The sequence below is a fragment of the Lepidothrix coronata genome, unplaced genomic scaffold (genome assembly GCF_001604755.1).
Source record: "Lepidothrix coronata isolate B3197 unplaced genomic scaffold, Lepidothrix_coronata-1.0 Scaffold27, whole genome shotgun sequence".
Taxonomy (NCBI): Eukaryota; Metazoa; Chordata; class Aves; order Passeriformes; family Pipridae; genus Lepidothrix; species Lepidothrix coronata.
In genome coordinates, this window is record NW_016690207.1 from 375,031 (window position 1) to 400,029 (window position 24,999).

The following is a 24,999-nucleotide window of genomic DNA, read 5'->3' on the forward strand; positions in this document are numbered from 1 at the left end:
AGACTGGAAAGCAGGAACAGATCCACCAGTTCCACAGAACTACACAAGTAGTAACAGCTGCTCCTGTGATATGAGGAACCAGATCACACTTCCAGCACCACATCAGAATCAAAGCTTGCACTTCACAATTTGCCTTCACTTGAAGAATTTGCTGGAGAAACTAGTGTGAGATTCTTTCTCATACTGTTAAAAAACCTCAGGGATGAGCAAAACCAAACTCTCCTCTTACCCTGTAGCCAAGACCTGGGGTACAGCAACAGCCCCTCTGTCAGGAGCGTGAACTTCAGAAGAACCAGCCCACGCATGAGAAGTTTTGTGCTTCTTTCCATTCCCTTTGTCTAACAGTGGCTGGATGCGTTTGATTTTTGGCTTCATTTTTGTGGGACCCAGCACGGAGCTACTTGCAGACTGCTGACCAGGTGATGGGGAGCCTCCCGGAGATGCTGAGCTGGCATGCATCACTGATGAGGAAGCCTTGCTTTGTTCGAGTCCGGTGTTGTTTGGAGCATCAACCAGGTGCGGAAAGCTCGACAGCTGCGTTGTTGCCGAAGCCGTGCTAAGGTCCAGCTGGGAGGAAGCAACCCCGGTTTTGCTGGCTAAGAGCTGTGTCATGTGCTGAAGCTGGTACGAGCCTTCTGGGTCAGCAGATGACGGAGCGACTGTCATGCCCATTGTCTGTGCTGAAGGCAGGACACAAATGCTTGATGCAGCTGTCATGGCTGCCGTAGATGGAGTCTGAGATGCTCCCAGTTGTGAAAACATTCCAGAACTTGGTGGTAAAGTCATGTGCTGCTCCTGAAGACCAAGGCTTTGCTGACTAGCTTTGATCAGGAGGTTGCTTATCGAACCAAGGTCCCCTAATAATCCGGGGCTTGTTAATGTTACAGAACTTTGTCCCAGAACATGACCAGGAACTGACCCGCCAGTAGTAGGGGCTGCTGTGGCCTGCATGGATACAACGTTCAGCACCGAGGAACTCGATGTTAGGCCCGATACAGGCCCTGCTGGGAGGTGACTAGCATCTGGACCAATAACGCTGGGAGACGTGCTGACTGCAGTAGTGGTCCCACCTTGTGGGAGCAAAGATGTTTGCTCAAAATACATGACACCAGACTTGGACCTTTTGATAATATTGGGGACAGTTCTCTGGGATGTTGAATTCGCAATGGTTCCCAAATCCAGTGGGTGGTTGGAAATTTGGGAAGGAGCAAAATTAATTAAGGTCATGTTAGAGACCATGTCAGGAGGAGCTATAGCAGAAGCGGTTCCAGAGGGAGCCAGCTTCTTGTTCTTCCGTGACTGCAGACGAGATATGGGCCGTTTCTTGCCTAGGGCAGCAGTTGGTGTAGAAGCAGTGGTACCAAGGTCTGTCCTCTGACTAGCTTCAGACACTAAGAGCTGAGGATCGGGAGGTGGCTGCACCCCAATCAGAAGACCTGGCGAAGGACTGCTGATGTTGGGTGGGAAGCCAGTCTGAGCAGCTGTGGAGAAGGGATGTATATGCTGGTGATGGGACATGGGCAGCAGACCCTTGCTTGTGGGAGGGAATAACGACTGAGATGAAGGCAAACTTGGATTTAATCCTGTGGTCAGCGTGAGCCCGCTCCCCATGGGCCCCAGCACCGAAGCATTGCTCTCCATCACGCTCTGTGCAGAACTAACAGAAGGTGTCAACTGTATCTTTTGGGTGACACCGTTGGGTAGAGTCTGGAGGACATACAGGGGCTGCATGTTTTGATTGACTACCAGAAGTTTTTCTGCGGGTGGCTTGAGGTGGGGTGGCGTTGTCTGCACCGCAGCGTTGGAGATCTGTGAAGGGCCAGGACTGTCTGTGGAGTTTGGCACGTACTTCTGGCTCTGGAGGGGAACAGTGGGTGACACCGGCACCTGGATACCCGGAGTCCCGCTGTTTCTTGTTAAATCCTGGTTGCTGCCGTGCCCTTGCTCGACGGGGCCACAGGGTGGGCTGGCTATATGCTCTGCATCTATGTGACCCTGGATGAAGTGATCGGGAGTCATGTGTCCTTCAGGGCTTGGGTCTACCCCTGGACTCAGGAGAGCTGCATCGCCTTCCCCTGAGGCAGATTTTTCTGTAACTGTCACTCTCTTTTCCCCAGACTCTGTGGAAGGCAAGGCAAGCATTGACCTCTCTCCCGAAGAGGAAAGAGAAGACTCCGAGATGACAGCGAGCCTGTTGTGATTTTGGCTGGGCACCGTAGGGCTGCGAGTGGTCAGAACAGAGAGATCAGAAGGAAGCTCCAGTGGCAATTCAAACTGCTCCTCTGCTGATATGGAGGAAGAGACGCTGCTGTCCACAGGCTCAGCAGTGGGCAGCTGCTGGGAGAACACCTCAAACAAACCCATATCCTTGCCACGGTTGCTGTCAAGACCTAAACCTTCTCCAAGCGTCAGGAGTTCTGATGATGAGGACTCCGGACTTTCTCCCAATGCCTGCATAGATGGTGTGTTCTTCAGTACAAAGTCCATGATATCAGAAGGGAGGATGTTCCCACAGTCATCGCTGTTGTTATTGTCAGAGTCGGATTTCAGAAGTTCTGTGTTGAAAGTGTCCAGTAAGTTCTTGTCGGAAGGTGTGCTTGCGTGAGTCCTGCGGCCTGTTTCCAATGAACTCAGCTGCACCTCCAGTGAGTCCTGACCCTGCGCTTTAACCCTGCTCACAGGGTGGCAGTTATCAATCTTGGGGTCAGTTTTGTGGACAGTGGAGCTCTTGGTGACTTGTACTTTCTCTCCAGCTTCTTCAGTCCTATCCATCTTTAAGTTCTCTGTCCCATTTTCTTTGCCACTCCTTTTAGTTACCTGGCTGACTTTTCTGGTTGTTGCTGTGACACTTGTATCACTTTCAGTTCCATCATCCACACCGTCTAGCTGTGAGATTTTTGGAAGATCGCACTGCTCCTCCTCCCTGAATAAACTATGGGATCCAAGCCTCTCCTCCGTGTTCGAGGAAACCACCGTCCTTGTGAAATTATAGTAGTATAAGTCATCTTCATCTGATGTGCTCAAGTCATCTGCGCCATCCACTTGTCCTTCTGCAGAACGCTTCCCTCGCTTCTTGCCAGTTGAGTTACTGTAGAAGGGAATGTCTTCCTCTCCATAGGACCTCACACCATACAGAGGAGTCAGTCCAAAGAACATATTGGATCTGGCCCGAGCACTTCTCCGTGGATACCTCCGCTTGTATGAGCCTTCCTCTTGAGCTTTAGCACCATCCTGGAGCATCAAGTTGTTATCTTGAATGGGCAAATTTTCATATGTGTTATTTTGAGATTCCTGTGCTGGCGCTTCATTTGGGCTTCCCTGAACTACAGGGTTCTCTTCTGGGCTTTCCGAAGCCAAGGAGGGCTCAGCCAGAGCAGCCAGGTCTGCCCCAGCAGACTGAGTTTCGGCATCACTTTCCTGCTGTGCATTTTTAGACTGGTTTTCACTTTCCATTTTGAGAGGAGTCAGAGTGACTTTAACGGTGCGTTTTCTGGGTGCCTGCGATTCCTTAGGGGCTGCTTCAACCTGCACTGATGACCCTTTAGATGGCCCTTGTGAAGGTGGAGACTTCTCACCAGCTTTTTCAGCAGGAATATTATTACATAACCTCTGGCTAATTTGTTCAGTTGCCAAGCCCTGATGGCCAAATTCTGGTTTCAGGTTTCCTTCATCACTGCCTACTGCTTGACTTGACTCTGTAAGAGATTTCAGAGAATGCTTCTCTTTAAAACTGTCTTTCATTAACTTTTTGCCCTTCTGACGCCTCTCTCTGGGGGCAGAAACTACTTGCTCACTTGCTGCAGGAGATCTGCTGTTTACTCCAGCAGACTTCAAGGTCTTTGCATCCGTCTCATCACCCACAGTTGTTTTCTCTGGCTGTACAGGTTCCACATGCTGATCTCTGTCTTTCCTTGGGCCTCTCTGATGCAAAGGTGGAAAGGCTATTGCTTCTTTGGAAGAAAATGATCCTGAACACTCTTGAAAGGTTCCTATTTTAACATTCGCTTCTGTGCCTGATGAACTGGTTGGTTGAGTGGACACTTTGGAGCTTCCTCCAGGGACAAAAGTATGAGCTGAATAATCTGGGTCCTTTGAGGTCACCGCTTTCATTTTCTCTCCCTTAGAAGGCGCACCTTTGGCTATCAAATCTGAACTGCTGGAATGTTTCCCTTCCATAGATGGAGATGCATCCAGCTGGTAAGTTTTACTTCCAGTTGTAGGTGCTGTTTTCTGGGAGCCTGAACTGGTAGAGCAACTTTGAACTGGAGCACTAGGAGGACCTGTGTTCACCGACCCCACAAAGCGGTCGGTACTTCTGACGGTCAGTTCATGTTCTGAAGAGGCCCCCAGGCTGGAAACTGAAGACACACCATGCCTGGAGTAAGTGTTCCCAGCTCGTGCAGGGGAAACCATTCGGAGTTTTGATTGCTGCTGCGACAAAGAAGAGGTGCTGTGTCTCCGAGAACCAATGCTCTTAAGTCCTGAGGACAGCAAAGGATCCCCTACTGTCACTATTTCATGGGTCACTGGGGTAGGACTTCCTGAGAAAAGAAGGCAAGAAAGACTGTCAGATGACCTGAAACCTCCACAATCAATGCACACCCTATTCCTTCATATAAAACACAAGAAATTAGAACCCAACAAAACCTTTCAGCCAAATAGCACCAACATAATGATGATACTTGAGATAAGTGTTAAAAACCTGATACTGTCAACCAGGATTCACCACGTGGAGCTGACAAATTTGCATCTCAGGGTTTGGTACCTCAACTTTAGATGGGAATTTTCAACATCAGTTTGAAACAAAACATGAGTCATTCATACAGAAACAGCAACTGAATTACAATACCACATTTCTGACTCTCTCTAGAAAAATACAGCTCTTATCACAGCTCTTCTGGATCACTACTACTATATTGCCCAAATGCTGCTTCTTTATCCCAGGGGAATGTTTGCGTCAGTTGTACATTTCTCAACAAGCCATCTCTACTGTGTTTTGTCAGAACTTTCCTCTCCTCAAACCTATTGCCATTTCACTCCTTTCTTTAGAAACAGAACGTAACACCCCATTCTGAAGGAAGCCAAAAAAAAAGGCACAAACTAAACAAAAATATTTTCAAAACAAACCTCAATCAAAGTCAACAGCACTAGAAATACCTGCAGAGGGCAACGGCCTAGATCCAGGAGACCTCTGTGTGGATGGATAACTTGGCGCTCTGATCCTGGGGCCCTTTGAGACCACTGGATAGTAACAGGAACTAGAGGTCTGAGAATGCAAGGGACGATCTGGTGATGGTGGGTTTACAATTTCAGGTGTATTTTGGCTGTCTTTCGGTAGAGTTTCTGTTGTTGTATAAAAGAGAAACAACAGTATAAGCCATCACTGAACTCTAAAAGCTATGACCTGATAAAGTATATACTGCTATCAGGTTCCACTCTGAGAAACAGGGTGTTTGTTAAATGAACACAAAGTCAAAGATCTGCCATCAGATAATACCTAGTTTCTTCTCATAAGAACATTTTCAAATACTTGTAGCAATACATTAATGCTCAGCTTACACATCAAATTCCACTATGTATTTATAGAGTTTAGAATTCTATGTTGACAATGACAACTATAAATGTTTTAAAAATCTTTCACTGCTTTACCCTGGGATACATGAAAACAATTTGGAAATACTTAAGCAGCACAATATGACTATTCAACATTGTACTGAACCCCCATATTACAGACCAACACTGACACTTCAAGTACAGTTTGAAGTTTTAGATCACTAGAAAATTCTATAAGCTGTAGACTAGAAACCACCCCTGCAGCAGTGTTTGTTTGGCTGAAGTTTTCAAAGTTAGCAGTACACTCAGGACCTTAAAGTCTTAAGATGCTGTAACATAATTTGGAAGCCTGAAATGGATTCTAGTCCAAATCTGTTTAAGAGATGCACTCTGGCAAAACCATACAGAGAATATACTTCTATAAAGTCCTTAAAAGATTACCTGTAAGGGAAACTGGGCTATGGGCAATTGTTCTGTTATCATCGTGCTCTACAGTGCTGTTAATGTCAGGTTCTATGACTGGAGGTCGGCACTCCATGATCTTGCAGGTATACACGCAGCGCTTCCTGGCATCTGTTGTGCTCCAGTACACCCTGGAGCACCTGGAAGATAATTCAAACATAAAGTAATTTAATCAACAGTTGAGTAAACCTCATTCCTGTTTCAAATTTTCAGTTTCTCAAAACTACATGGGCCAAAGGCCTCCTGGCAAAACATGCTGCACACCCAGCTTAATCAGAGATTCCTCAGCAGTGTAGGAAAGCTACAGTCAATTTTCCCACATGTTATTTCAGTTCTGGTTTGGCATGAAATATACTGAAAGACATCAAATCATGAAACAGTTTATACTCACTGATAGCCGATGGGAAACAACTTATCTTCACAGTCTGAGAGGTCATTCAGAATTCCTAAACAGTCTATTGTCATTGAACCTGAGCAGAGAGAGGAACAGAATAGTTCTGTGAACCACATTCCAGCACCAAAGGTGGATCAAGTATCCAGAGACTAGATCATACCAATCATCATGTGGATGTTCTCTGGTTCCAAGCCACTAAGAAATTTTCTTCTCAAACTGATCCCTTCAAAGTCCACAAAAACTCTCCTAAGAACTTCAAACCCATTCTCAGGAACCACCTGGAATAAGAAACCACAAAACTACTCATTAAAGGAACCACCACATGTACACTGTGCAGCCTGTCCTACTCAATCCTCAGTTTGATCTTTTGGTTTTTGAACTGCCACACAGCACCACTTGCCAAACTGCCCCAGGCCATTTGTACCACTGACAGTTTTCGAAGAGCACTGCGGTCCAGCCCTCATTCGTGAGGAACACACTCAACATGAACTTCTAAAAAGTGCTCATAGTTACAGGCTAACCCCACCTTCAGAGTGTGAGGCAGACCAGGACAGAAGAATCTCACCTCTCCTTTGATCAAGTCACGATGCCTCTGGCAGTAAACTTTCTTATCATCCAGAAAGACACAGTTCTTGGCTCGTGAGCACATGAAATGATAGTTACTGGTACAGGAAGTGAGGCAGCAGCCTACTGTGGCGCCTGACTTCTGGCAGAACTCACATCTCTGCAAAAGCAAAAAAAAAAAAAAGTTAAAATTTAATCTCTTCTAAAACAAGACCACAATTACTGTTGTTTTTTTCGCACAGACAGAAGTTTAGACTAATGCCTGATCTCCCACTTCATTGTCGTTCCATTTCACTACAGTGACTCACACACAAAAGCGAGACATGGAGGAGGAGGTAAGAGGAAGAAGGATCCCTCATACAGAACTTTTGTGGACTGGTTCCTCCAGGCCTCAGACTTTCCTGCTTCAGCTCCATATCCAACTCTCACATTTGCAAGCTTCACTTTATCTCCACAATATTTCTGAACTGAGCAATGATAAAACAACTTTTCAAATACCTTCATTCAGTACTGTTATAGTGTTAAAAAAATACTGCAAGAAAGGACAGAGCAGAACAAACACACACACAGGGCATCTTTTAGCTGGGCTCCTGTCTTGGTTCTGTGATTCTAAATCAGTGTGAAGTTTAACGAAACGTTCTTTGCTTGTACTCACCAGCTGCTTTCCCCGGATGACAGCCATGTGCACGTTTTTTAGAGAACCATCATCATCTTCAAACACTTCTGCTGACCACAAAGCACAGTTCACATGTGTCCATTCGTTTTGGCCGATATAGAGAAGACGCCCGGCATCCTAAAGAACAGAAGGAAATGTTTTTTTTTCAAATTTCTATGAGACACAACCATGCATAAAACCCATCCCGCCTATCCACAGTACCAAACCTACAGCACTGCTTAAATGGGCTCCTATGGAAATGGGCACGTGGCACATACTCACATTAGCACTGTCGTCACCATATTTCAGGCACAACGCGCACTGCCTGTTGTCTTCTACATCTGGAGGTGGGTTCAGTTCAGGACTATCCTCTCTGCTTCTGTCAGAGCCTTAGAGTTAAAAGAGAGAACAGTGTTCATTCTTGAAATTCAGGAAAGCAAAAATTCATCTGGAGAGATTGTCAGTAAGAGAACAGGGTAAAAGAGTTTTCAATAGCCAGCTTGGAAAGCAAAGCACACATCAGCCTCCACATAGCCCCCATTCAGGGGCAAAAGCATTCCTGCATCCAAGCTTAGCTCAGAAACACCTTGTGTGTAACAGCCTCCGAATGATTTCAGGTCACAGAGGTCTCAAGACAGTTGCATTCAGAACTAATACCACCCTCCCTTTACTATGAGGAGCTTTGGACCAAAGTGCTTCGGATTTGGGATTGGCAGTGCTGCCATTGGTTTTCTTACCAGAGATGGGAGGTGTAGGAGGATGTAGAGGAGTTGGTGAATCCGGCTCTCCAGGCCCTTTGGGTTTTGGAGCTGGAATGATTTTCTTCATCAGAGGGGGCTGTTCAGTGCGGTTGTTCTCTTCACGTTCCTGCCACTGAGCATAATTATGGTCGAGCGACGGGGGCAGCACCGCGTTTGGCAACATACCACTGCTGAGATGGAGCAAGGAGTCAGTGTCACACCCGGCTGCACTAGAGGACCTTGTGCCCTGGCTACCAGGGCCTACCTGACATCTCCCCCTCTAATAACTCATTTAATTACCTACAGCCTACATGTGGTCCCCACAAAGGCTGTGACCACTCACATTTTAAGGTTTGTGATGTGTCTGTTTCTTTGGAGGGTAACAGGTGCAGGAGAGCCACCCCAAGTGGGGGTGTGAGAAGGAAGAGAGAGAAGGAAGGACAGGACTGACAAGTCAACACACAGTAATATCTAGTTCTAAATAGTTGTAAATAGTTCTAAAAAGTGTTCTGCTTTAGAACAAGGAAGCATGTACAAAACTTGGGAATGGGATTAATGTGTAACTTCCCATGGGGAAAAAAAAAAAAAGAAAACCAGAAATCCCAACCCCACAACAGGCTCTCTCAATACGTTTTGCTTGGACAGCTGGCAAACAGCAGGGTGTCACAGTCGGATACAGAACAGTTACTTACTTGCTTGTTACTTTATTTGGCTCCCAAAATCTGGACTTTTTTACACTGAACCATGGAAAAACACGCTCCATTTGCTAAAGGAAAACAACAACCCATTAGAAAAGTTAGACAACATACCCAAAAATTCAAAGACATTCAGCCAAGATCTACTGTAAATGCACAACTAGTAACATTTCATTAACATCAACAACTCTGACAATGTATTATTTTATTCCTGGAAAGACCCAAGCAAGGGCAAGTGTGATGGCCCTTTGGACTCCAACAGCAACAAGCAGTGGTAGGATACCAAGCAGATTTCAAAATAACTGTAGCCCATCTCACCCGAATAAAGAAGGACTTGACCATGCTGTTGGCTTTCTTAACCTCCGGCTGCCCGCCATCGGAATTAATGGCTGCTTGAATTATCTTCACAATGTCATCACTAAAATCCAACTGTAAGAAACCCACAAAACTTCACATTAACAGGATTGTCTTTTGCACAGCTACACCATCCACTAATCCTTTAGGGCATCAAATGAGCATCTAGATGACTATCAGATTGGACAAGAGCATGACTTAAAAGCAGAAAGAGAATTTGGCTGTGAAGAATCAAGCAGCCCTCTACATTTGCAAACTGTCTGGCAGAGCTGCTACACCCACAACTGTTCACTTCTTCCTTCTACAAGGAGCTGACTTCTGACCAGTTTTACATCCACTAAACTAGCTACCTCAGAAGGATTTGGTCAAAATCTGGCACAATCAACATTTGTCAAGCACTTTGCAATATACAGTGTTCCTCAAAGATTACAGATTCTGTAGGGGGAAAAAAGTAAAAGGCTGGTCTCTGCAAAGAGAACTGATTTGTTCAACACTAGCATTTTCTGTAACTGACCCTTGAATAAGTCACCCCTTCACCCATGAATTCCTTCCTTTTCAGCTAACTGACAGCAGCAGAGCTATTGGGTCAGGCCTTCAGTCAAAATTTCCACATGAAGGATGACCTGTCCTGTTTCCATCTACATAAACACCTGACTAAGAGCAAATGGGGTCTAACCAAGTATCACTGCTGGTTACAGAGAGCCCTACAACAGCATCAATTACTTGTCTCTGGGCCAACATCAACATCAGTGCCAGCCAGAATTATTTTTAGCAGCACGATAACCTGCTTCTGTGTTCCTGAAGAAAAGGCTTAAGCCTGCTCAGTTATAAACACCACAGGTCATAAAGCAATTCACAGAGTCTATAGCATAATAGAGTGGAACATGAAAACTTTGACATACCACAGATGTGTAACTTCCTTGATCCATTTTTCTTTTCACTCCTTCCAGATCCAGAGGTTGCTGCTCCTCCTGTTTACTGACTTCTGTTAGGACAGGAGGATCAGGACCCTCAGGAGAGCTTCTGGATGGGATGCTCTCTTCTGTTTCAGGATTTAAATCAGGTGGTTTTGCTGCCTGTGAACACCAGCAATGAGACAGAGGGATGTTGGCTATTGAAATGTAGCTGCTCCTCATGATACACTCCCAAGCACATTTATTGGCCCAGAGATTCTCGCTAATGTGAATGAAAGGAGACCCGAGTTCTGATTTCTGTCCAAAACGTAGGAACAATGAAAAGCTCTTAAGCAGCTTCCTGCTATGACCTGTAAGGTGCACAGCAGGGCAAAGCCATCAGCTATAAGAATCAAACCCATTGTTCAGAAGTCTTATTTCTGAATGCATATTTCAAGACTAAGATCCTCTTCTTCTGTCAGAAAAGCACCTTCACCATCACAGAGCAAAATCCTCCCATTCCTTGAAGAACTTTACCCTATATTTTTTCAGCTTCACAAGTTGTATCATAGATACCCACTTCTTTGCTTCCACAGGAATGAACAAAATAAAGAAAAAATATAAATAAATCACAGCATGTGTTGTTCCAAATATGATGCAGACACTTCTGCAGGAAGAGGCACAGCAATACCACAGCTCAAGTGAATGCCAGGCACATCACAAGCAGGACTAACGCTAAGAGGACAGAAGCTCCAGCTCACCTGTCGATACCGCAGCAGGTGGCTGGTAGTTCTGGAATTCAACAGGGCTGTTAAAACCTGCTTCAGGGAAACCTGCAGCTCCTTTTCCAGTGCCAGACGCCACTCTGCAGGATGCTGGTCGGTACAGTTAATGCAGGTGTACGCGACACTCTCAGGCAAGTTGGACAGTATCTCATACATTTCATCTGGAGACAAAAGAAGATAAGATAACCATCTGAAGTACTTCACTGAAGGATGGATACAGGGAAAAGCCCCTGCCCTGCACTTACTTCCTAACTGAAATACTTTTCAGGTAACAAAAGCCCCTTCTGCAGCTAACTGAGTGACACTGCCTTTGAAGCAAGTCCTGTGCTTTCAGGATGTCACTGGTATTAGCACTGGTTTACCTGTCACCAACTTGACAGGTATTTTTCAGGTAGGTCACAAGTGAGGGTGTTAAAGTAACACTCTAGTAGAAAGGTCCAGGACTGGATTGCTCTGATCTAATCACTACCCTGTGTTCTTTAGTACTGATGGGATGAGGATTTCCTTACCAGAAAGGTTTTCGCATTTGGAGTGGACCCAGCGGTCGCATTTCCCACACTGCATCATCTTACTCTCATAGTCATCATCATCGTAGCATTTGTCACAGAGAGGGCAAAAATTTCCTGCAAACATAATCAGATTTCATCAGGAGTTTGGACTCCACACACATCTTAAAGGCTGGGTGGTTACTTCCTTGTGCACCAAGCAGCTCTGAACACCCTTCCCAGTAAGCTGCCAGCACAGTCCCATCTACTGTCAGGAGGCTACAACAAATAACTTTGAAAGACCACTGCCTACTCTAGAATCCCATGGCTGGGCGCCCATTTTTTGGGCGTGGTAAGACTAACAAAATATTATATGCAAGAGCAAAATGAAAGGAAAAAGATGACACACAGGCAAGAAATTATGTGGGACAGTTAAGATTTTCTATGCTGGGATTTTTCCCAAGAATGCCCCTTTGAGGTTCAAAGGCATCATGTACAGCAACTAATACAGGAAACAACCACTTTACAATAGAAATTTTGTTGCTTTTAAGTCCAGAATACATTAAAATGTCTTTTCCTCAACTGCTACTTGAAATCCTGGGCTAACAGGTGTGTAATAATTCCTTCACATGGCACAGAGTTTACATGCTGAAAGCCCCAAACTCTGACAATAAAGCAGTGGTGACTTTGGTGAGCCATTGCATGCTCTAAGATCCTGGCCTTGACAGGAACTGTTACATGCTCTTTCAGGCTTGACCTTAACCAGCCTGCTCTGCTGCCTGGACTGTGCCAAGCTCAGCTGTCATGCTGGCCCTCTGCTCACTCATACTGACACTGACTGATTCAAAACTAAGCAGCTGAGGAGGCTCCTGCTGTAAAGAGTCACAACTTTATGTACCTTTAGCAAAGAGTTTGGCACAATCGTGACACAGGGAGAAGTCATGAGACCACTGTGCATCCCACCCTTTGCCTGGTGTTGTTGATCCACAGCTCTTGCAGCGAACACATTTGGTACATATCTGGAAAAAGAATGCATTTGGCAAGAGTTACATGCTTTTATCCAGCAGTTCCTGTGCCTTCTGTGCAAACAACACATTTCATAACTTTATTTAACGAGCACTGAGAACTCATCCAACAGAACAAGGAGTTTCAAATGCTGAAACTTTCACCAAAAAGAACAGAGCTCACTCCTTTTATGGTAAGATGGTAATAATGCAAGAAGAAAAAACGTTAAACCAAATTGCAGTATAGTTTTTCTGTCCTTCATATTTGCATTGAAGAAAATATCACCTTTCCCTCACATAAAACAGCATATGTAGTTGTGGCATTTCTTCTGATCTAAAATACAAAGTCTTCTTTTAAAAGTTTACAAACTTTATGTATCATAGTAGAAAACACCTACAAACTCCTAGTAGGAAATACACTATTGGCACTTGTTTAGAACAAAAGCTTGAAAGATGCAAATTAGGACATTAATCCAAATTGTCTCTCAACACCAATATCAACAGATTTGTTAACAAGGTAAATGCTTCCGTTCTAAAGAGCTTCTTCCACTTTATGGGACTATGATCAAAAGACTTACTATGATCAGAAGATCTACTACAACTAAAAAAAGGTGTAACCTCTTTAAAACCCCTGCTTGTTCAGAACATCTTATCAACCAGCCACCTCATTATCTGTTTCTGAATGTACCTTCCGATGCAACAGGCACCTTGGCTTGAAAAGCTGAGCAATTGCATCAGAGCTCTGCAGAGCTCTGGTGCGTTATGATCAGTCAATAAATGAATTTTCCAAAAAAGAAATTAAAACGCCTCACCCAAACTTTCTTTTTCTTGGTGGGTTTGGTTGGGTAGTTTGGGCCCAGGCACTCAGGGTGATAGCTGTTTCGGCACTTGTTACACTCCAGCAATTGCTACAAGAATAAGGGGAAAAAGCATTGGAACAGAGACCCTGCAAAAGTATGCAAAATCCTGGACATTTTAATTTTTTATTGAATCCCCCATTTGGAGCACGAGAAAGAAACTGCATTGGAGCAACTCGAGAGGTCTCCTCCCCAGTGTGCAGACTCTGCCCCTCAGCTCTCCTCGCCAAGTTCTGGAGCAAGAGGAGCCCTGGGACCAGTGGGGGTGTTGCTGGGTCTCCCAGCAGTTCTGGGGTACCTTGGTGGCCTGGTGCTGTCTCCCACACACGTGGCAGAACTTGCAGCGACGGCAGCACCAGTTCTCCAGCTGGTCCTCCTGGGGCCGCTCGCTCTCCTCCAGGCAGAACTTGTGGAAGGGCTCACAGCAGACCTGGCAATACACAAACTGCAAGGGAGGGAGAAGCAGGTTTTAGCAATGCAGAAGCTGCTTGAAGCTCCCAAATAAACCCCCTTGTGCTCCAAACTACTTGAATTCTGCTTTACAACTGACAGAACAAGCATTCCTACTGTCACATTTTAGGAGGGAAACTGAGCGCGTATTTCAGATAAACCCAAATACAGACTGGACACTTCGCAGCCACCAGGAGTCTGGTACCTGCTAACTAAGTGCTCTGAGCATCGACAAAGCCTTGCAGGGTTCTTCAGGATCTCCCTTTCTTGTTCCCTCCCTGTAACACAAGCCAACTGCACCAGAAGACACATTTAGTGCAGAAAGTAGGGACATGCAGAACAAAAAGTATCTTCCTCCGTTCAGCCCAGGTGGCCATTAGAAAGCTCTTCTAATTTCTCTGTATCCCCTACAAGGCTGGTCATATTGGAAAAACAGTCACTCTCAGGGCATGAACACTGTAGGCTCACAGGGGACACGGAAATTGTTTGTTGCCTGGAGCACCCTGACTGAAAAGGGCATGGCTCCATGCCCCACTGGACCTTCATGACCTCAAGTGCACTGATGTCCACATCCAGAACTTAACCCCCTCTTCCCTAGTACTGTCCACTCACCAGAACCCAGACTATCCTAGAGTTATCACTTTCCCAGGTCAGCTGAAGATGCTCAGAAGGCACCTATCTACACCTGGAAATGCATTTAACACATCTCAATCCAGCTCCTCGGGCAGCACCAGAAGCTTTCCAGTCATGTTTCTGTAACAGTTTGCAGCTATTTGCAGGTACAGACACACCTGGGAAAGGCATTGCTGCCTAAAGCCCTTTTGCACCATAGGGCAAGCCCTTCTTATTTCCAGTTAAAAGAGAGCAAATCTTCTGCATTACATTAGATGTGAGTTCAAAAATTCAGAGACATGGATGCTCTCAAATATGCTATTCTTCACACTTAATGCACTTCCAAAGTAAGCACTGAAGAAGTTTCTAAAATGATTTTAAATACCATGCACTTGAGTATCTTGGGACAAATTCTAGCAAGGAGAGATTTACATGTATTATTTTAATTTCTTCTGAATTACAGTCATTATAATTTTTATTTATTTTTGTAACAACACAGTGCTGTAACTAAGTCATCAACAGCAGAACACAATGCTTTACCTCCACATGTCCACTGCTGGCACAGAGAAAACACACCACCCTGGGAGTAATAGGTACCGAGGTGACGATGCCTAACCCACCCATCTCCCAAACATTCTCCACTTCACAGTCCTCCTGAAAGTACAAAAGGACACATCACCATGCAGGACAAGGCATATAACATCAGTACAAAGTGCTCACATGATTGCTGTTTTTTACGTTCTGGGCCTGTGATCAAGAAGTCTCAAACTGAAATAATTTCAACGTCTACCTCTACTTTACAGTGTATTTTGGGAGTCACACCTCAGCGCTGCTCCTGCCAAGAGCGCTCGGTGCCTGCTAGAGCCTTCCTTCTATGGAAAGCAAACCTGAGGAACAAGACAACGCTTTTCACAATTGCACAATTATTACTAAAAATGAAATTTCAGAAGAATTGTACTTTATTTAAGCTCCATATTTGTATAAAACATTTATGAGATCTCACTATAGTCTCCAGTATCAACACTTAGAGATGGACTAAAAAATTATTAGGAAAATATTAATTTTTATTATTATTTCAACAGTGTTGTTCAAAAAAGTACATGATTTATCATTTTAAAACCCCAAATAGACCCCAAATATTGTGAATTACAAGTTACTAACATTTTCCCCATATCTTGTTGGCTCAAGTTGTGGTAAGGATTTAAAGTTCCATCTTAATGGAATAATTCTTCATAAACCTCAAATTCTTGCTCATCCTCACACATTGACAGTTAAGGTTTTAAAGCTTTAAGTGTCTCTTCATCCAGTACTCTAATTATAAGGAAAAAAAAGGCATAACAAGCTTCTAAGAATCAACCAAGTGACTTCATGAGGCTCCTATTTGCAGTTCCCTGGGAAAGGTACCAGACACACAAACTCAGCACTCTCAGGGGACTCTAGTTCCAGTGTCTAGAGCCATGGAACATTCAAATACTTAAAACATTTTGTCCTCTACCTTGAAATCCACTCGGATTCTGTGGACTCCATCTGTAGGTGGCTTTTGCTTGGAACTGCTGCCGTTAGTCAGAGTGCTGAGCAAGTTCAGCGTGCTGCTCTCTGGCTTGCTTAGAGGAGGGGGCTTTTCCTGGTCAAGCAAAGGAGCCTGCATTAATCTCAACCCCGGACATTAGAACTTACCCTGCTGTTATATCCGATGCTGTAGATAATTCACAGACAAACCCCCAAATCAGCACAGAATTAATGAGTGTGTCGAAGCTGCAGGGAAGTGACCGTTCCACAAACCATTCCCTAAGAGCATTCCACATGCAATTACAGTTGTAATTCCATGTACTGCAGTTTCCTCTACCATCACGTTGTTCTCTCCCACCAGAGCGCGGGTTGGTCTTTTGCTGCAGTGGGGCAACTCTGGGTGTAATCAGGCCCTATGCACTTCTCCCTCATATTTAAATAAGACTATTATTTTTTTTTCCACGACGGAGCTGTTTCTGATACAAAGGTAGTTCCATTTTTTATGGAAAAACTAGCCTCCACCCCCCAGTGCACAAGTCTTCGAGATCAAAATAACACCTAAGCCGAATCTTAGGCATAGACCAGGTTTTTCTGGTATCCATATACAGCCAACAAGGAAAAACCTAACATCTTTAAGAACCAAATATAAAAAAGTATCTGCAAAGGGTTACGCAAGATGGTTCTACTTCCTAGACAGAGAGAAGTTCCAGGTGCTTGAAATTTTACTGACTGTACAAAAAACAGTATTCACCTTTTCTTTTGGTTTCTGTTTCACAGGGAAAGTTGGACGGGGAGCAATTTTTTTCTGTTTGCTTTGTTCTGTGCCTAGGAAGGGGGGGAAAAATTATGAGTATTTCAAGTAACTAACAGCCACCTGTAGAGAAGAAAAGGGAAAAAAATCAGCTGGGTAACATGCGATGAGTTTTAGACTAGAACTTTTCCACCCTCTTCTGTGGCTGCACCTCACCAACTATGAGCAGTCTCCTGGAGGCATGACTAGCAGAGTTTGCTCTGCTAACAATCTGGAGCACTGTGGGTGCAAAGCCACAGAAATCCCAGAGCTGCCTGGCTGGTCACTGTTCATTCTGCTCTGCACTACATCCAATAGTGGACTATGCTTTTGTGTTAAAGATTACATCCTCCTGGTTTCACATTCAGACTAGGAAGTTGACAGGTTTAACAGTATTGAAAACATACTTCCAGACTGCCACAGCTACATGACTCAGTCCCAACCAGGATGGCCATCCTTCTCCCTGCCCCAACATACTCTGTGGCTCAACAAAACAGAAGCCAGTTCTAAGCAAAATTTTCAAAATAATCTGCTGTACTTTCACCACACCACAAAGCATTTATCATATTTAAAACCCAACAGTTTTTACTGGTATTAATATTGTTACTTAACACGACTCAAACATACTGAGGATAAATAGTCCCATTTACCTATTTCTGGTTGGGGAGTCTGCTTTTTCTTGGGCTCAGAAGTGCTAAGTTTAGGTGCTTCTTTTTTCAAAGGCCCTGAGCTCGGTGGCTGAGAAGGAGGGAGCTGGACTTGCTGGAATGTCTGCTTGCCAGTCTTTCTGGTACCAGATGTAGGAACTGGTTTGGGCTCTGACACGGGAACGGAGGAATTCCCATCCTCATGCTTTTCCTCAACAGGCTTACGGGCAGGCTCACTGCTCTTCTTCCCAGCACTGTCTTCTCTTGGTGCGACAGCTTGAGGAGCTTGTTTCTGTCCAGAGTCCAACTGATTTTTTCCAGAATGGCTTTCTTTCTTCTCATTTGTCTTAGATTTCTTCTCTTTCTTTTTTGCAGCTAGGAAGAAGAAGCAGAGATAAAGCAAAAAGACAAACTGGTGTGACTTCAAATAATTTGCTGCTTCTTTGAAACAACGATACGGACACTTTGATTCAGAACTTCATCATTCTGTCATATGAAAGAAAAAACTGTACTCAAAAAATAAACTAATGCACTTGGCTTGTGCTTCAATCTGTATTCTTATACCTTGGACCCCTATTCTGAGACAGCAGTAAGCAACATCCTCCTGCAGCAGCACAGATTCAGAGCTGCGAGCAGACTTTGTGAGGAAGGAAGGAAAAGGAAGGAAAATGAATCAAAAGAAAGGAAACAAAACTACCAGTCCAGTGCTGAGAGACACAGGGGAGTACAAATGCTGTCAGCACCCACATCTCTCCTGCCCCTTTCATCTGCCATCAGTGCAGGCAGGGTGGCTCCTTGTAAAATAACCTTTATAAGCTCAGTGCAGTCACAACAACAGCACAGAGAGCAAAACCTATGAAATGAAAACTTCTCTCTTGTGCTTTAGCCTACCTTTAGCTTGCTTCTGGAGATAAGCTTTTGAAGGCATCCACTGTAGATTTTGACATTTCCTCATTCTAAAAATAAAGAACATGTCATGAAATCAGAATAAAGATGCAAACATTAAGAGGACAGTCTATAAATACTCAACATGAAGAACTGAAAATAAAATTATCAATATAAGCACTACTTTTGTTCAGACAAAATCAAGTACTCTTGGAGTGTGACTGGTTTAGGAGATCAAGGCTTTTGTTAACTTTATTCAGCTTTATTCCCTATTTGTCTTATACTTAGCATGTAATGCCTTCTGTATGTTGGGCCAGGCTTTGTTTCTGCGTCTGTTCTTGTAGGAGGGCCTGTGGCTCTGAAACCCAGCCTGAGGTCTGGGCAAAGCTGCTGAGAGCAAGACTTCTTCCAGCCTGCAGAGTACTCTCACACAGCAATTCTCACAGCAAGGCTTTATAAACAGCTCTCATACCACAACAACCTACTGGTGTTGCTTTAGCAGCTGTCCTTTCAGATAGATTATCTAGCCTGGTAAAATCAATTTAATGCAGCAATTTAAAAATGTTCAATCTAAGGGATATGTACAAAAAATGACAGGAGATATCAAAGAAGAGTGGTATTTCTTAATGACACCTAGAGACATCTTTGATATACAAAGTGTATATAAGGCAGATAAGTATCATCTAGAAAACACAAGCTCTTCATGAATGCAGTTTGGAAAATAAGAGAAAAATATTTATGTCTACATTGCCTCCCTTGCAAAATCCCATAACAGAAGCCTCTGGTCTCACACCAAACACTTCTCAATCCCAGTTTCGTCAAACTGGGGAGAATAAACCAGAAGTGACCTCCAGAGAAAGAGCTCATAACAAGCTCATCTTGATTTGGGATCTTGACTCTTAAGCTGTTTATAGTCCCCTGCTTTGATCCAGCCCCAGCCCAGGCCAAGCTCACTCCAAGCCCATACTACAGGGCAAATCTGCTGTTCCTGGCCCGGAGTGAGGGTACACTTATCCCAGTCAGTGCAGGCATAGTTTCTCACTTACTTGCAGCACTGCTTCTTTATATTGCGCCCACCAAACTTGGGTTTGTCTAGACAGTTAGTGCAGACACCACAGTCCTCTGGAACTTGACAGCCCGAACACTGCCCACAGCGCCTGGAGCGCCGGCCTTTCTTCACCGGAGGTTCTTGCTGTGCCTTGTTTCTGGTAACCGGTTTAATGGGCTTTATAGGTGGAGCAAGAGGTTCAGCCTCTTCTGAGCCAGCTATCGATGACTTATCTATCAAGAGAACATTTCTAATGTGAATTTGCTGATGTTAAAGAATGTTTCAGGAGTGTCTAATTTAGTCCAAGAAGTCTAAGTTCATGTGCAGAACCACACGAGTGTGTATACACTCGTATGTCAGCGTGTGTATACACAGATGTGTACATGTGTATATGCACACACCCCCCTCTGCAGAACACAAGTTTGGTGCAGAACACATGTATTTGACACAATTCCCAGTGGTTGAAAGGATTAACCCTGTTTGAGTGGCACTGTAATAGAGAGCCCGGAGCTCTAACATATTTTTCCCTTGTTAATCACTTGAAGTCCTCATTGTAAGCAGTCAACAGAAGCTGACTTTGTACAAATCCAGACAAAACCTAGAAATCCCAACTCACCATCGTTCCCCATGGAAGACAGTATCTTCTCCCGCTCTTCCCACGGTAAGGCACTCAGAGTGGGCATGTCATCAGGAAACACTGCTCGCTTGCGGCCCAGCGCAACAGCTGCTCTCCTGCAAACATGTTTTATTCGTGGTCCTCGGACTGATGTTTCTGATGAATCACTCTCTTGCCCCTAGATTTCAGAACATGACAACAGACAGTATTCTTAAGAAAGGTACCAAAACGAGGCTGAGAAACATGTAATGGAAACTTCTAAACAGAGATAAACTATACCTTAGCTTGCACTTTGTAAGAATCGTGACAAAAACAAAGATTCAGCCTTCTAAGCCTCAGCTATCCAAGGGAGGATAAATGCAAGAGAGCAAGAGGTTTTACTCAGTTGGAGCTACAAGGTAAGTTTCTGTCCGCTACTGGAAAACCAACTTGCTCATGAAGCCATGTTATCAAGGCACTGACATCACAAATATCAGTCCACTGGATTTGGACCAGCACTCAGTGCTGACTGATCCAGCAGAAGGCAGAAGTAAATGAGGCTGTTTGAGAGCTTTGCAGATGCTGGTGTCTCAGATGAAGGGCTTCTGTTTACTAGGTGCTAAACAAATGCAGCATTTTAGTGCCATTTTCTGTGTTTTGATCATAAGATTCTGGAATATCTCCCACCAAAAGAACTACCCCAAACAAGCAACTGTGAGGGCCTGGGCTTCTGCTACACCAGGTCAGACATACAGAAGTAAATACTTCTTCATTTTGGAGACACCAGTTGGAGAATTTTCTATTTGAAATATGTGCTAGTGATTTTCAACACTAATGATGTTAGGAAAAGTTTAAATAAAAAGTATTCCCTGAAAGTGTATCTCACCTCCCTTTCTGGTAGGTAAAGAGGACTGCAGAAAAGGGTGGGTTTGGTGTGGGGGAGAGGGAGAAGAGGAAAATGGTAGGAAGCAGTCCCCCAAATCAGAGGTGAAATCCCAATGGATTTTCTTCCCTCTCATAAGTGACAGATCACTGTGCAAAGTTAAAAACCAAGAGAGACTAAGGGAACAACTTGCTCTTCAGAAGCCAGCCTTACACTCAAGGAGGGTCCACAAGAAATGTCAAGGCCAAGAGAGACACCGCATTTTGCTGGAACTGCACTTTTCAGAGACAGTACTACTCTAGACCATCACTTTGCTTAGATTTATTCAGAGAAACCCAATAAGCAGCTATGCCATACTGGTCTCTAAAACACACGCAGCTCCCCCCTGAGTTCACTATACAGCAGCTCCCTCTTCCCCTCAGCTTCTGCCCAGGGCTCCTTGTTTTCTAATCATTTGCCATCTGTTGCACTAACAGCTGCTTTGCTTGGCACATTAATTCTTCTCACTCAGGATACAAAAGCTACTGTGACTTTCAGAGCAAGTTCAAAGTAAGATGCACTCTAGCAAAAAATTGAACTTGGAAAAAGGAATACCTGTGCTTTTGGCTGATCCGCTTGTTTGAGGGACTTGCTCTTCTCGATCTTGTACAGCTGGGCTTTTGCCTTTTTCAGAAGACTGGCCACCCTCTTGTCAGTCATTGGCAGTTTGTCTGCTTGAGCCAACATAGAGCTGATGGAGGAAGCGGAATGTTTAACAGTGCTTGATGAAGGAGCAGAAAGACGCAGAGCTTTTTCCTTCTCCAAAGATGGCACAGCAGGGCTGACGTCCAGGTCTGATTTGTCTAAGCCCCCTCTACCTTTCTTGGACGTTTTGGTTTTGACAGCTGCCGTATCTACCAGAGCAGCAGCGGAAACATCTGCCGTGGGATCTACTGCTGTAGACTTCTTCCGCCCAGCAGTTTTTTTGGCAGATGATGATGCTGCAACATCTTCGCTGACAACTTTTTCTTTGGGCATTTTACCTACAGGAAACAAAGCAGAGCTACTCTGAATTTCTGACCCTTTTCTCCTTTTCTCTTTCCTTGACTCCCGTTTGTTCTCCTTTTCCCTCTCTCTGTCTTTCTCTCTGCTTTTGTCCTTCTCCAGGTTTTTGTCAGCATCTTTATCTTTGGAGAGTTCCTCTGCTGCCCTGTCCTTGTTTCTGCCTCTCTCTGTCTGGGGACTCGATGTGAACCAAGGGAAGAGAGGAGTAGGGCTACTGGATGAGAAAGGCTCTGCTGGAGCGCTCGTTTGCTTCCTCGGTCTCTGGCTTCTTTCTGCTGATTCCCCAGACTGCGATAGGGAATGAGAGGGAAAAGTAAAAGTTGAATTTAAGGCACTAGTGGCGAGAGAACTAACTGAAATGCTAGTTAATGAGGAAGAGACAGAAGACTGTGGGGTGAGAGTTGTCAGGTCAGAGGTACTAAGCCTCCCGCTCCTTGTCCTCATGGAGTGTGAAGGAGATCTGGGTTCTGATCGGATGGGGCTGAACGCTTTCCTCTTCCGCCTCCGAGAGGACACACCCGCAGCAGAGGTCCCTGTGGCGGCGCGACCGACTGATGAGGGCAGAGTTACTGACTCGAAGATCCGGGAGTGGGCCTCGCTCGGCGTGAACCGGGGTGCTCGCAGCAGAGGACTTCTCTTGTGCATGTCAAACCTGGCTCCAGAGTGAAGCGAAAACAGACGTGTGGGAGCCGTGGCACCTGGTGTTGAGAAGCCAGATGCAAAGCCAACATCCTCCGGTGTCAGCGGCGGGGGTCTGAAGTTATCAAATATTGGTTTGCGAATAAGACCCTCTTTGGCATATTTTGCTGATGAGAAGTACTGTGGCTCTGACCTGGAATGTTTCAGGGAGGTCCACCTAAACGTCGGCTCTCGCAGAATTGACTTTCGTTTCTCTTGCATGGGCGCAGCAGAAGCAGGAAGAAAGGGCGAGGCTAATGGTATGGTTGGAGGCATTAGCCAAGGGGTATGGTCTGAGATGCTGGAAGCAGGCTGCAGTGGTGGTGGGGGAGTGAGCAAAGGGGGAGGAGGAGAGGAGGAAGATTGCTGCTGCGGCACACTTGGTAAGGCCGACAGCTTTTTTGCAGTCCTCTGGCCAAAACTTCTTTCTGTTATCGAAAATCTTCTGTTTCGCCTATCACTGTTATCATTTTCAGGGGACTGAGAAACAGGCAGTGGAGTGTGAACTTCTGGAGTATTGCTTCGCTCCTCAGAAAGTGTCTGCATCTCCTCGGAAGCCTGGGAGTCCGTAGATGTATCCACGCTGGGGCTGCTGGACCGTGAGGAGTCCGAAGACATCTGAGACGAATGCTGAGAAGCGGCACTGGACTTTTCACTGGAGCCACAAGATGTAGCGCTGAACCTGCTGTTTGGTGTGGATTCTAGTCTGGATATTTTAATAGGAGGATCGTAGTCTTCATCCTCAATAAACCGTTTGGGTGTTTTGATAATCCGTGAAGAGATCGCACTCACAACTGGCATGATGAACTGTCGGATATTTTTGAGCTGGGTTCTCCCCTTCCTGCCCTGCAGTTTGGCTGCTTCTTTCTCAATCTTTTTTTGTGCTCCTTTTTTAGCCCTCTGCAAGAGTTGCTTAGCAATTGTGGCATCTGTCCTTTTGGTGGAAGGTATAATCCTAACGGGTTTAATCCTGCGCGGGCTCTGTCTGACAGCAGTCTTCTCTTCCTTTGTGAGAGGTGGCGTGCCATCCTTTTCTTTGCGAATCCTCTGAGGCTTCTCCAGCTGTGAGTTTATGACTAAAGTTGAGGAAGTCTTTACCCGTTCAGAGGACGGTGGCCTGCCTCTCCTGCGCACAATCTGAACGCTCTTCCTCCCAATCTGAAGTTTTGCCCCAGGCTTGAATTTAGATTTCAGTGGGGAGAGCTTACTAGTTCTTAATTTCTTGATTTTAGCTGCTTGCTGAAATGTAGTGGATGGTGACCTTTTGATTTTTTTCAGACTCTCTTTTTCTTCTTTGCTGCCCTTTTGAATGTCTGATGTGTCCTTCTCTTGTGATAATTTGAATTTCACACTTGTAAGTGTTGGAGGTCTTCCTCGTCTTTTTTCCCCACTCTTCGACTCCTTCTTCTTTACTTTCTCCATGGATGTGGTTTCAGACTTGCTCGAAGGGGAACACACCGACGAAGAGTCTGACAGTACAGCTGAACTTCGGTCAGAACTGCTCCGGGGCCTCCCACGAGGTTTCCGTGGACTAGATTTAACTGAGAGGGAAGTAGAGAATGTAGAGTACATATTAAATTTCCCTGAGTGTGGGATCAGCATTACCCAGGTCACACAAGTATTTACTCAGTATCAGTCACACTGCCTGCACAAGTTGCCAAAACATTTCAGATAATCAACAAATAGAAATACCATTTTATCACTACATGTAGAGAGTACCTTCCCAACAAACCTCTTCTCCCACATAAGATATCATGGAGATAACATTTTTAAAAATGTAAGCTTGCCTTTTCCCAACAACTAGATATGCAATGGCACAAACCCAGTACCAACCTCATGTTGGGCAGGGGCAATAATTCTCAAGGGCACACGCCACCTTTTAAACACATTAAAAGATTTTTTTTAAGCAGATCACAGTTGGTTGAAAAAAAAAAAATCCTTCTTCTCTAGTACCAGTCAAACCTCTGACATGAGGTTTCAAATACTGGTTTCATCAGTATAATTCTTTTTCTCAAAGTTTCTCTGTTCCTTTACAGATCAGACATACAGAGTCCAACACTTAACTGCGTTAAATCCAGAGACTGGGGTGGCTTTTATGGTGAATGAGATTTGATGGAACAAACAGAAGAAGCTCAGCAAAGCCATCACAAAGGAAAACAGAAAGTCAACACCCAATCCTGCAACTTGAACTTACCTGTGGGGGACCTGGTGGGACTTCGTACTTTGACTTCTTCATCTGAACCAAAACCTAAAAACTGTTCATCCTGCAATGAGAAAACGGATGGAAGTTTGAGGACAGGGATGATAACATTACAAAGAACTTCCCTGTGATCAAAACACAAAAGGATTCTAGAGGATTTTCCTTCCCCAAAGAAGATACTGGCATTTGTTCTTCTAACAAACAATTGCTAAAAAAG

At 44.7% G+C, this 24,999-nt stretch overlaps 1 protein-coding gene across 1 annotated transcript in view; it reads right to left on the minus strand.

Annotated features, from left to right (window-relative positions):
• KMT2A (lysine methyltransferase 2A) overlaps nt 1-24,999 on the minus strand; it is a 41,185-nt gene that overhangs the window by 8,119 nt on the left and 8,067 nt on the right. The window contains exons 2-27 of the mRNA XM_017809560.1: nt 24,777-24,846; nt 21,455-24,123; nt 19,999-20,176; nt 19,381-19,615; nt 18,341-18,405; nt 17,453-17,824; nt 16,764-16,837; nt 15,999-16,127; nt 15,044-15,157; nt 13,740-13,886; nt 13,397-13,492; nt 12,479-12,599; nt 11,605-11,718; nt 11,072-11,256; nt 10,320-10,493; nt 9,382-9,492; nt 9,061-9,134; nt 8,366-8,556; nt 7,911-8,017; nt 7,629-7,766; nt 6,975-7,133; nt 6,570-6,687; nt 6,407-6,485; nt 5,995-6,155; nt 5,158-5,343; nt 230-4,541 (exon numbers count right to left, since the gene is read on the minus strand). Coding sequence (XP_017665049.1) covers nt 230-4,541; nt 5,158-5,343; nt 5,995-6,155; nt 6,407-6,485; nt 6,570-6,687; nt 6,975-7,133; nt 7,629-7,766; nt 7,911-8,017; nt 8,366-8,556; nt 9,061-9,134; nt 9,382-9,492; nt 10,320-10,493; nt 11,072-11,256; nt 11,605-11,718; nt 12,479-12,599; nt 13,397-13,492; nt 13,740-13,886; nt 15,044-15,157; nt 15,999-16,127; nt 16,764-16,837; nt 17,453-17,824; nt 18,341-18,405; nt 19,381-19,615; nt 19,999-20,176; nt 21,455-24,004 — 10,190 coding nt within the window. The 5' untranslated portion in view covers nt 24,005-24,123; nt 24,777-24,846. The remainder of the gene's footprint in view (nt 1-229; nt 4,542-5,157; nt 5,344-5,994; nt 6,156-6,406; nt 6,486-6,569; nt 6,688-6,974; nt 7,134-7,628; nt 7,767-7,910; nt 8,018-8,365; nt 8,557-9,060; nt 9,135-9,381; nt 9,493-10,319; nt 10,494-11,071; nt 11,257-11,604; nt 11,719-12,478; nt 12,600-13,396; nt 13,493-13,739; nt 13,887-15,043; nt 15,158-15,998; nt 16,128-16,763; nt 16,838-17,452; nt 17,825-18,340; nt 18,406-19,380; nt 19,616-19,998; nt 20,177-21,454; nt 24,124-24,776; nt 24,847-24,999) is intronic.